General features: G+C 36.3%; 1 protein-coding gene across 2 annotated transcripts in view; it reads left to right on the top strand.

The window, feature by feature from the left end:
- The window catches only part of spoon (A-kinase anchor protein spoonbill), a 141620-nt gene that overhangs the window by 79895 nt on the left and 48392 nt on the right, over positions 1-13333 (top strand). For both annotated transcript variants that reach the window (XM_089103546.1, XM_089103545.1), the window contains one exon: positions 11021-11230. In XM_089103546.1, the coding sequence (XP_088959672.1) occupies positions 11021-11230 (210 nt within the window). The remainder of the gene's footprint in view (positions 1-11020; positions 11231-13333) is intronic.

Below are 13333 nucleotides of genomic sequence, written 5' to 3' on the forward strand. Positions count from 1 at the left end.
GAGTAAAGTGAAGCACTTTTAGGAATGATTTTAAGTAATCCTAAAAATCCTAGAAAACTTACTTTTATCATTCCTGAAAGCGCTTCGTGCAAATACTTAACTCAAATTGTATATTTCCCATACATTTTGCCATGCGTCACTCTTTTGCTCTATTTAATACACGTAAACGAAAGAAAAACACATTTTAAATAGTGGCATACGTATAACGAAAAAGTTCCCTACGTCTTATTAAGGAATGATTCTAATATTAGTTGACTCAAAAGCAATATGGAAACTTTTCTTGTTTTATTAAGGAGGGATTCCTGTCCAACGAAGTTAAGGAATTGAGTAGCAAGTTCTTATCATTCCTTAGCTTGGTTGGACAAGGAAGGAATCATTCCTGAAAAAGAAGTTATCCCTTTTCTCTTCTGTTAACTAAAGTTAGCATCATCAAACAGGTCGTGGTAACGAACTGTAAGTAAGGAGCGACCCAGCTCAATAGTAACCGAAACTCTAAAAAACAGAATTATGTAGATACATCAAAAGAATCAGATCTTTGTGCTGATTTCAAATATATAAGTTTCATCAAGTTTAGTCTTACCCATCAAAAGTTACGAGCCTGAAAAATGTGCCTTATTTTTGAAAAAAAGGAGAAACACCCCCTAAAAATGATAGAATCTTAATGAAAATCACACCATCGGATTCAGAGTATCAGAAAACCCTACTGTAGAGATTTCACGGTCCTAACTACAAAAATGTGGAATTTTGTATTTTTTTGCCAGAAGAAAGATCACTGATGCGTGCTTTTTTCCCTGGGGTGATTGTATCGACCCAGTGGTCCTAGAATATCGTGGGAGGGCTCATTTGAAAGTAATTTAGAAGTTCTAGTGCCCTTTTTAAGTGACCAAAAACATTGGAGGGCAACTAGGCCCCCTCCAACGCGCATTTTTTTCTGATGTTACCTGATCAAAATTTTGAGATAGCCATTTTGTTCACCATATTCGAAGATCTAATAAATATATCTTTGAGGATGACTTCATCCCCCACAGTTCCCGGGGGAAGGGCTGCAAGTTATGAAATTTGCCCATTGTTAACATATAGTATTGGTTATTGGGAAGCATATAGACGTTTTCATGAGCGGTTTTTCGTGTGGGGGGGGGGGGTTCGGAGGAGGGGGTTAGGATATTTCCATGGAGAATTTTGTCATGGGGGAAGGGACATTTCTATGAAGGGGTGCCGGATTTCCCAGCATTATTTAAAAAACGATCAGACACTAAATAAAAAAAAACAAGTTTTTTCAAATAAAAGTAAGGAGCAACATTAAAACTTAAAACGAACAGAAATTATTTCGTATAGGAGGGGGTTTGCCCCCTATTCAATACCTCGCTCTTTACGCTAAACTTTTTTTTAGTACTTTCTAAAGAGCTATCTATTCTAATTAAACGGCCTTTGTGATTCAGGGGTTTGTGATTCGAACAAAATTTGAACTTCAGCGTAAAGAGTTTAAAGCCAATCATAAAAAATCCTCTTTTTGGGCTCCAATTTTGAGGTGGCCCCATACCTCCAAACTAAATATAATTTTTAGAGTTGGCGCTGATTTTACCCAATCAGAATTTTCCATATAATTTTTCAGCCAAATATTAAATTCTATCAAAATTCAAATTGGCTCAAATTAGCGCTAGTTAAATCTTGGTATTTGTCAAAAACCATATTGTGCCTCTAATGCACACCTTCTCTTTGGTAAATCTTATTTCAGGAATTTGTAGAATTATGTAATTGCATGAAGGCTATCATAAAACTCGACGAATGGAACTGATGACATTGTATTACAAATAATTAGGCTTGATAAAAAGATGTTTTTCCCTAGCATGTTTATTTATCTAAGAGACAGAGTTGACAGTTGTATATTATCTGACTTGTTGTTGACAATTTTAGCACAATCTGGAAATCGACAAACTTCTGTGAAAGAGGTGAGTATAATACCGGAAGTAGATGCATGCGATATTAAAAATATATTGTCATTGTTCAAGGGGGGAAGGCATCAGGGCCATTACTGTCAGGACATCGACAAAATCCGCCATAACATCGACAAAAAATCCGTCAGGACATCGACACGTCAGGACCACTACTGTCAGGGCATCGACACGTCAGTTCATCGACAGTCACAATCGCTACCCGTCAGAAAGTCGACAGTCATAACATCGACACGTCAGGACATCGACAAAATCTATAATAACATCTAAAATTTTAAAACTTTAGTTTTTTGTAGTTTAGGGTCGAAAAAGATAGTGGTTTAGGTTACGTATTTAATATATGCTATGCTTTACCGCCACCCTCCAATGTGCTAATATGGCCGAAATTTGTTTCTAAACTATTATATACTTATTACTATTATATAAACTTATAAATTTCTTTGTCAATGTCTTGACGGATTTTGTCGATGTTATGACTGTCGACGTTCCGACGGTTAGTGGTTCTGACGGATTTTCCTTGTCGACGAAAAGACGTTTAGTACTTGTGACGGTTAGATGTAATGGTAACACCCCGTCGAAGGGTTGACTATCACCTAGTAAAGAGCGATGTATGGTCCTTAGTAAGATAATTTTTTCTTCAGATTTGGAGAAGACTATACATTGAAAAATACTGTTTGGGCCTGGCTGAAAAAATTGCAGTTTAATGGCTATGGGGTGCTTAAGATTTTTTTTTAAGTTTGAAGAAGGGTAGACAAAATGTGTATCATAGGAGAGACAACTATAGAATCAGCTCGCCATTTGTCGAAACAGTTTGGTTTGAAATTACGGACCAATGCCAAGATTAAGCCTAAGCCCTCCTCCAGTCCAAAATCTGGACCAATGACTTGTAGTATCGAAACGGTCTCTATGGCTGAAAAGTGACTAAGAAGTCTCAACACCAACAAAACTGCTGGTCAAAACGACATCCACCCACAGGTGCTGAAAGATCAGTTAATGAAGTTGCCCCCGTCTCGGCCAAGTTATTCCCGTACTCCTTCAACTTCAGAACTTCAGACTCCCCTGTCAATCAGCCCAGGTTACAATTATATTAAAAAGGTGGATCGATCAAAAACGGAAAGAATAGACGTATCAGTCTCATATCACGTGTCGTATAGGAACTTAGAGGATACTCAACGATGCGCTTCTCCCGCACCTTTCTCCAAAATGGTCTCATCTCGGACAATCAGCACGCTTTTCTTGTAGGAAAGTCTGTTGAAACCAACCTCCTTGATAGCTACGAGCTGATAAGTTAACTACTCGACAAAGGACACGCCATCGATTTAATTCCCCTGGATCTGATGAAAACCTTTGCTAAGGTCCCACGCAACCGACTGTGTTCTATGTTCCTATAGCAGTAGAAATCACGAACGGAATAGTAGCCTGGCTAATATAATTCTGGTTGGTAGAGCACAGATGGTCCCGACTCTTCAGTACAGGCGGCGAACGTACCTGTTCTGAACCATCCAAGGTTTTTAGTAGTGTTCCCCAGGGAGCTGTCCTTCGATGTACGTTGTTTATTATCTACCAAAAATATTATTATCTACAGGGCGAATAAAGGTAATTAAGATGAAAAACAATACCCTAGAGTTTGTCAAATTTGAAAACTTGTGCGGGAGTTTCTATTTAAAATACTTACTAAAGTTTCTATTTAACAGGGATTGCACATGAATGCCTCGTTTTCTTGGAGTAGCACGGAAATTTCTTCCTTTTCCTTTTTTGTCTGAACTTTGTATCGGAGGAGTTGCCATGGAAACTTGTGCAAGAGTTCCATTAAAAGAACATTCTACCAGCTCAAGGCAATGTCCCTAACAAAATAACAAAAGGTTTTTTTTGGGGGGGGGGGTACAAAAAAACTTGAAAAAAATACATAAAAAATATTTGATTAAATTCATTTTGTTGCGTTTTTACAACTCGGACAAACATTTCGGGAGGGACGGGGGGTCAAACCTCCTAACTCTCCCGTGGATACGGCCTTGAGTACCATGGTAACATTCTACCATGGTAACAATTTTCATGGCGGAGAGTGGCGAGAATTAATAATTTCACAAAAACAGATTTGGACAAACGTGAGTTTCATCCCTAGATATGTACCCCTTCGATTCCATACCCTCTTTATCAAAATCTTGAGACATTCACAATTTTCACATAATTTCATAGTTTCTATTGCCCGAATAATCAACTTTATTATTATGCCTTCTTTAAGTTTATTTCAGGAATAGATCTACTCCTCTCCAAGCGTAATTCATTTCATTTTTTTATGGCTAATCAAACACTTCGTGGTAACGAACTGTAAGTAAGGAGCGACCCGGCTCAATGGTAACCGAAACTCTAAAAAACGGCATTTTGATACCAATACATACATAAAAAGAATCAGATTTTAATGATGATTTCAAATAGATAAGTTTCATCAAATTTAATATTACCTATCAAAAGTTACGCGCCTGAGAAATTTTGGCTGATTTTCGGAAAAAGGGGGAAAGACCCCCTAAGAGCTATAGAACGTTAATAAAAATGACACCATCAAATTCCGCTTATCAGAGAACCCTACTTTAGTGGTTATGAGCTCTTATCAACAAACATATGGAATTTTACGTTTTTTGGCAGAAGAAAGATCACGGATGCGTGTTTATTTGTTATTTTTTTTCCCCCAGGGGTGGTCGTATCGACTCAGTGGTCCTAGAATATCGTGGGAGGGCTCATTGGAATGGAAGTTAAAAGTTCTAGTGCCTTTTTTAAGTGACAAAAAAGAGTATATCTTTTAGGATGACTTAATCCCCCGAAGTTCCCGGGAGGAGGGCTGAAAGTTATGAACTTCACCCAATGTTAACATATAGTATTGGTTATTGGGAAGTATACAGTACAGATGTTTTCAGGGGAGATTTTTTCTGGTAGTGAGGGGGGGGGGGTGGTCGGGCCGGGACGTACGCAGGGAGAGGGGCCTCCGGGCCTGGGCCCCCCCGAAATCTCACGATTTTTTTTATTTTCCCATAATTTTCTGATTTTTCTCACAGAATAATGGGTTTGAAGGATTTGGCCCCCCCCCGAAACAAATTGCCCCCCCCGAAACAAATTCGTGCGTACGTGCCTGGGGTCGGGGGTTATGTAGGAGGATATTTCCATAAAGGAAGTTTTCATGGGGGAAGGGACATTGCTATGAAGGGGACGCCGGTCTTCCCAGCATTATTTAAAAAAAGATCAGAAATTAAATATAAAAAAACAAGTTTTTCAACTGCAACAGCAGCAACATAAAAACTTTAAACGAACAGAAAATATTACATATATGATTGGGTTCACCCCCTAGTCAATACCTCACTCTTTAAGCCAGAGATTTTTTAGTACTTCATAAGAGCTATTTATTCTAATTAACGGCCTTTGTTATTAAGGGGTCATTTTTAAAGAATAGGAACTAAGTTTGAACTTTAGCTTAAAGAGCGAAGTATTAGCTAGGGGTGAACCCCCTAATATACGTATTAAAAATGTATGAATACAGAAGTTCGTTAAGTAAGTTAATTCGTAAGTTATGTATATTTATTACTAATAAAAGTGTTCGTAAATAAAATTAAACAACTTTCGAGAAAGCCATTTAACTAGATAAAAGTAAATTAATATGAAAATTATGTTTTAATTATTCATGTACTGTGAGCCAAGATCAAAACCTGAATTTATTCAAAAACGTTCAAAAATTAAATAAAAAAAAAAAGTTTTTTTAAACTGAAAGTAAGGAGCGACATTAAAACTTAAAACGAACAGAAATTATTCTGTATATGCAAGGGGCTGTCCCCTCCTCAACGTCTTTCTCTTTACGCTAAAGTTTGACGTTCTCACAAGTCTATTTTTTTGAACAGAAAGAACTTTAGCGTAAAGAGTGAGGTGTTGAGGAGGGGACAGCCCCTTTCATATACGGAATAATTTCTGTTCGTTTTAAGTTTTAATGTCGCTCCTTACTTTCAGTTAAAAAAAACTTGTTTTTTTTATTTATTCTTTCAAGGATAAGGTGAACTGATTCAGGCCATAAGATGACTTATATTATTCTCTTTAAGGGATAAGCCAGCCAGTGTTGCCAAAGCGGTACATTTGCACAGTTTTTGGTGCAATTTAGAGGTCCTGGACTATGCGATACATTTGGATTTTTTTTTGACACAAAACAAAATTTTCGGAATATTCTGGTTTTTATTACTGTTTTCTGCCTTGGATATCTGTTCAAGTTTTAGTTTATTGAAAAATTTCTTCTTTTTATGGCAAATTTTTAACCTGCTATTCAGCTGGTACTAATTCATCCCTTGCGGTATAATTTAGTTGCAAAACTGTTATAGCTTATTTCAAATTGTTGGCAACACTATGCCAATATATTATTATAAGATTAGTGTTATGCTCAAATCCTTTGGGTTTTGACTAACTGCCCAGTGGATAAGTCTTAGTGATTTTATCAAATCTCCAGGGCTTTGATCAAAACCCTAGTTTTTCACAATCCTCGAATGTTTTTGAGTGGAATTTTTTGGTATATCAATGTAATATGCTAAGTGTTTTGATCAAATCCCTAGGGGAACTTGTATGATAGACGACCTACCTAGTGTTTTCTCAGGCACATACGCAGGAATTTGTTTTGCGGGGGGCCCAATTTGTTTCGGGGGGGGGGGGGCAAATCCTTCAAACCCATTATTCTGTGAGAAAAATCAGAAAATTATGGGAAAATGAAAAAAATTGTGAGATTTCGGGGGGGGGGGGCGTAGGCCCGGACCCCCGGGGGAAAACGTCCCTGGTTTTTCTAATATGTTTCTGTGACGCTCGATCCTAATGAAATATACCAAAGTAAGATAAAAATATAATACTTTAGAAACAAATTTGGGCTATTTATTTGCACAATAGGGGGGGGGGGATAAAGTATTGCGGGTCTGATCTTTTACACATCTGTCTTACTACTTTATATACTTTCCGTCGACGGAATTTACAAGAAACATTTTTTTTTCTCATCAAAATTATTAATTTAAGAGAAAAACCACATGGTATAAAAATAGCCATGTTTGGGTTGAAAAACGTAAGACAGGAGAATTAGACAAAGCCGGTTGGATATTCCTGATGGAAATGCTAATTGTGGAAACTAACAAATCCAATCAGACAAGTAACTCTTAGAACTTCATGAAATCATTGTGACTGGTGAAATGACTGGTTTTGATAAAAGGACTGGTTTTCCAATAGGCTCAAATTTCGTTTTATGGTTTTGGCAAATCGTTCTTGACAACTTCCGAAACCCTTCTGGGCTTTTTTTAAAAGGAAGTAAGGCAGTTTATATTATTATTACTCAGCTGTGGTTTGTATCTTAGGGTTATTTTCCTTACTTTTGCGTCAGCGCAAAATAAAAGCAGATATCATTCGTACAAATATTTTTGTTTGGAGAATCCAGCAATGTTTGGAGAATCCAGCATGAAAATTAGTGGGGGGGGGGTGAATTTTTCAAAATATAGTGTAAGGCGTAAATTTGTCATTTGTTTTTCAGTTATTCTTATGAAAGATCCAAAAGGCATTTTCCAACGATAATACAAGATATTTAAAAAATCAAAGTGAGACCGAAAAATCTAGGGGGGGGGGAGTGTCCCCAATTGACCGTAAATGCTCTATTCCACTGTTAAAGAACTTCATGCACATGTATATAAACCGACAATATAAAACGCTGCTGGTAATAACCAACTAGGTGCCTTATTAGGGGTTTTCCCGTTGAGAGGGCAAAAACCATTTTGAAACGGTGAATCTAAAGGTGATGTTGTTTGGAAAAGTGCGAGAGAAAATAAGATAACTCTTGACTTTTATTTAGAGCGCACACTTGACCCCCCAGCCCCCCGCACGTGCTTACACATAACTGACACATGACGAGTTAGATTGCGAAAAAGATAAAGGCTCAATTGAGAAGGGGGCTGACAATTATGCGGAGACAGTGTTAAGTACCAACTCAGTGACTTCTTAACCCGTTTTAATTATTATATACCAGAATGAAGTCGTATTTTCGGCTATGTAATGTAGCTTTTGCATATTTTTTTTTCTAATTTAAATTGTTGAAGGAGAAAGTATTCCTGCAAAATACTGTAAAACCTTGTTTTGCTCTATTGCTAAATTAGGAAAATGTGAGTTTATGACTGAAAGAAAATAAAAGAAGAAGCCGAATTCACAAAATGTTGCCACAATGGAGTGAATATGAGATGTTTCAACTGCCCGTGCTCTGCAAAGAGGAAAAAGGATAGATAAATATATAATTATGCATATTTGACTGTACTAAATATGAGAAATTGTGTAATCAAAATATTGTTCAAATTGTGCATTATTATACAGAAGAGTGGCTCCCGCATTTTATTCGGGTTGGGGACCACAGGCGTCCACATTCGGGGAGTCAAGGGCCATAGGATATGCTTCAGGGAAAGGAGTGTTGGAACGTTTGTGAAAAACACAAGCCTAAATTTGTTTTCAATATGTCTGAAAATATATTTTGGGAAATTATTTTGTAATGGATTCCGAACGCCCAATGAAAAAAAGGATAAAGATTTTATTTGTCTGCCCTAAGTCTTCAATAGAACATTTTTCTTCAATCAGTGACGAAGAAAAGTTGCTATTTAGCAAAGACGTTAATCGGTTAATTTAAAACCATTACACAATGCATCAATAAACATATGCACATGCATCAAACAGACATAAAATTAAGTAATGAACCGATCTTGTACAAGAGCGGCCAGCAATGAGTTGGTGCAGGCAACAGTAGTATACTTTAAATAAGCTCTCGGGTAGGTGATGGAAATTTCATATAAGCTTGGCTTTTTTGTCAGCTTTACCGTTAAAGTGCTTAGCCCCTTCCACTTCCTTCAACTCCCGCGCCACTCAGTTGCATGTGATTTGAAAATGGTGTCTTATCAAACTAAAAATATCACCCTTTAAATCGCCATTGGAAATTTTAACCCCCTCCTTTAACAAAAAGAACTAATCACTTTTGCATGGGCAGCAGTGATGTGTCCTTTTTTCTTTGCCAATCTCGAGACACTGGAACATCATAAAGAGCTGTTTAAAGACTCATTTAAAAGCTAATTGTTACACCTTATCGTTTTTCCAAATATCATCGCTGACTTGACCTATCAGCCTTTTACATTGGCGCTGACGCCAGAACAACTGACATACTATAGTTTTACTGGATGGTCACTTATGCTTGTGACGTCATTTATCATCTTGTATGCGATTTTCCCTGTTCTTCAAACCAAGGGACTAAGTTTCCGGTTTAGGAATTTAAGCCAAGGTATTTCCGATGATGCACGTTTTGTTTTGATCTGATACCATTTTTAGGGGTTTTAGGCTATTTTTCGATACTGTGGTCGTGTTCGCCCTTTACTAGGTTGCAGCCACCGCGGCAGTTGGACAATTTCACGCACCCAAGTAGTATTATTAGTAAAGACAGTGGGTGCAGTCGAGATGGTAAAAGTAGAATAGCCAAGGCCAGGTTTTTTTCACAGTTGAAAAAAGTTTGGAGGAAAAGAAAGATATTTCTGCGAACCAAGATTAGAGTATTTGTAGCCACAGTGATGGCAGTGGTCAAGTATGGTTCTGAATCGTGGGCGCTTCGAAAAACGAAAAACGAGTCGCTAGATATTTTCCAGAAAAATTGCCTACCTATTGTTTTGGATGTCCAGCTGACGTATCTCAAATAGTAAGCTATACAAAAAATAGGGCCGATCTTTTACTCATCTTTGTGCTAAGATCTTACATCTTTTGACAAAAAACGCTTAAAAGTGAAATCTTAGCACTAAGACCAAGACCTTACGTCTTACAGCGTTCTTTTGCAAACGTCTTTCATCATTCTGCTCTGATCAGCGGTCTAAGAACAATGATGAGATCATCAAAGTTCTCATCATTGTTCTGTATGGCAAAAAGATGGCGTCCTTCACATTTTTGCTAACATCAGTGAGCTGTAAGGTCTCAGAACAAAGAAGAGCTAAAAGAACGGAAATATTTGCAGAAAGATGTGAGATCTTAAATGTAAGATTTTAGTGCAAAAGAACGGGCCTAACTTGTTCAACCCCGCTTTATTGGACCATAATGAGAGAAAGGATGAGATGGCTTTGACAAGTTTTGCTAATGAAGGATGACAGATTGTCCTTGTTGGCCACTCGTTAGGGCCAAACGAAAAGCAGGTCGTCCTCGAATAAGGTAGGAGGATGTAATGATTATCGTAAAGAACGAACTTACAGCCCATAGTAATTGAAATATTAAATCACTAAATAAGGCGACCTAGATATGAAATATTAAAAGAAATATATATATATATATATATATATATATATATATATATATATATATATATATATATATATATATATATATATATATATATATATATATATATATATATATATATTTTATATATATATATATTATAATTCTTATTCTGCTTCTAGTGAAATTTTATTGGTCAACGCCTGTAAATATAGTAATATTTTGAGTGACCGAATTTGCTTTTCAGTTGATACAGAAGCTATTGAATTTTTAAAGATTATAGAGTATAAATAATCGTTGCTGGTTTTTGAAGAGTAATACTCTTCAAAAGATTGAAGAGTATATTCCAGTGGAAGATGTCACGTTAATAGTAAACTAGATGACATAATCGTAATCATTGCTATAGAGTAACTTTAACTTCGATCCACCTTCACCAGTGCAAGTGCAGTCTCATAGCAAGTGTACTGTAGCAACTGATAATTTGGGATGTATTATCATGTTTAACATTATAATATGTCTTGATATTACCCACGCGACTTATTTTTTCCATTGTCTAAGCTTTTATCGTAAAAACTTTAAAACAAGAAAATCCAATCTTGAACTGACAGGTTTTAAGAAGTAAAAGAACTTTAAATATCAGTGGAACAAATTTGACATGGGCAAACGTGACAAAACAGGAAGTATAGTACATTTTCATAATTTTGACAATAAATAATATAATTATATAATATGTGTTATATAATTTGATGTATTATATAAAATAACTAAAAAATATTGTCTTTCAGACGCGTACCGGTGCCAGTCTACTAATAAAGAAGCATCCCGCCCAAAGGAAATTTAAAATTTGTTCTATTGAAGGGACAAAATCCGAAATTGACCATGCGCTAGAAATTGTGAGGGATAAATTTCCGTCTAACAAGTATCCCCAAGTGACGTTAGAACAGGTTAATATCCCTGCTGCATCCGCAGTAGCTCTTGTTCCTGATACTCTCCAGGTAAGATTTTTTGTGTGTTTTAATCCCTACCCCTCGTTTCCCTGGGAATATTATCCAGCACCCCCCCCCCCTCCCATTTGTGCTCCCTATTTTTTCACTCTTACTAAGGACTTATGGCTAGTAGACGTTTGTAGTGGTTTTATAGATTAAAAAAAGGCCACAAGTAGTTACTTGACTCACTTCAGCCAACAATTAAAAAAAAAAAAACCTTAAAGTAGCATAGTGGCAACAATCTATGCTTGGTAATAAGATAACCGTAGTCATTTTTTCAGTCCAAGGGCGCGCCTTAATTCAAATTTAAATTTTAATTGTCCATGTCCTAAGAAATCCTCCGAAAAAATGATCTTAAAAACTGGTTGTTAATTAAAAATTTGGCCTTTTTGTAGAAGTTTTATAAGTTGTTTAGTGTCTTTTGAGTTAAAAAAAAAAAAAAAAAAATATTGGCTCTGGTCTCAGTTGTGACCGTATCTGCCGTCTTACGGGAGGATTGGCGTTTGAGGATGATCTGTGGGGTAAACAATCGCTTCCCGAACAATTTTTCCTTCAAATTTTTTTTTTTTTATATATATATATATATATATATATATATATATATATACCATGAAATAGTTTAACGAATCCTTCAGAGATTTACTAGAGTTTGCATGTGAGCTGATTCCTAATCATTTTACTAATATAATTCTAGTATTTTCTTAAAAATATCAAAGGAAGTTTGCCCAGAACAATATTAATTGCTTTTGCGTGGTAACATTAGCCTACGCCGTGAAAGTACAGATTCTGAGATCGATTATATCAGATAAACAGTGCACTCAACATTTTGTAAGACCCCATGAATCCAATTGTCGCTATCACCCCAATAGGTCGTAGTTGCCGTTTTTACGGTTAGTAAATAACCGCCTAACACTGTTTGCAATTGTTCCTAAAGGAGTTCCTAAAGGATCATTCTGATCAGAAGGACTTGAATGTCCTATCACACTTTAACCCTTCTCATTGTTCATTGTGTCCGATTCGGGATCAACACATATTTTTTTGGTCGGGTATTGAAAGAATCATTAGTATAGCAATTTGTTTGAGGTTGACCCCTTTTTTCACAATTTTCCTAGAACCTCTTCCCCAACCTCACTCTCTCAACGCTTTAAGCCCCAAACAATTCTTTTTACTTTAAACATTTAGTTTCATGTTCATCAGAAAAAAAGAGCGTAGAAATTACATATCTAATCACATTTGCTGGTATTTTACTCAATCAACATTTTTTGCCTCAACCTCTCAAATTCAACCTTAAAAACTCAAGTTTGTGAAAGAGCTAGAGCGGTAAACTTTTCGGATTCGGAATCAGCTCATGTTTTTGGGTCGGTTAGTGAAAGAGTCATTTGTATAGCAATTTGTTTGAGGGTGACCCCTTTTTTCACAATTTTCTTAGAACCTTTTCCCCAACCTCACTCTCTCAAAGCTTTAAGCCCCAAACAATTTTTTTACTTTGTATATTTAGTTTCATGTCCATCAGCAAAAAAGCGTAGAAATGACACATCTAATCACATTTGCTGGTATTCACTCAATCAATATTTTTTGCCTCATCCTCAAATTCAAGGTAAAAAAGAAAACTCAAATTTGTGAAAGAGCTAGAGCGGTAAACTTTTCGGATTAGGAAGTGAAATAATCATTTGTATAGCAATTTGTTTGAGGTTGACCCCTTTTTTTCACAATTTTCCTAGAACCTATTCCCCAACCCCACTCTCAAAGCTTCAAGCCCCAGACAATTCTTTTTACTTTAAACATTTAGTTTCATGTTCATCAGAAAAAAAAAGAGCGTAGAAATGATATCTAATCACATTTGCTGGTATTTACTCAATCAACATTTTTTGCCTCAACCTCAAATTCAACCTAAAAAACTCAAATTTGTGAAAGAGCTAGAGCGGTAAACTTTTCGGATTTGGAATCAGCTCATGTTTTTGGGTCGGTTAGTGAAAGAGTCATTTGTATAGCAATTTGTTTGAGGGTGACCCCTTTTTTCACAATTTTCCTAGAACATATTTTCCAACCCCACTCTCAAAGCTTCAAGCCCCAGACAATTCTTTTTACTTTAAGCATTTAGTATCATGTTCA

This window comes from Artemia sp. Qi Xiang Cuo, chromosome 17 (assembly GCF_049724085.1).
Source record: "Artemia sp. Qi Xiang Cuo chromosome 17, ASM4972408v1, whole genome shotgun sequence".
In the NCBI taxonomy this organism is placed as follows: domain Eukaryota; kingdom Metazoa; phylum Arthropoda; class Branchiopoda; order Anostraca; family Artemiidae; genus Artemia; species Artemia sp. Qi Xiang Cuo.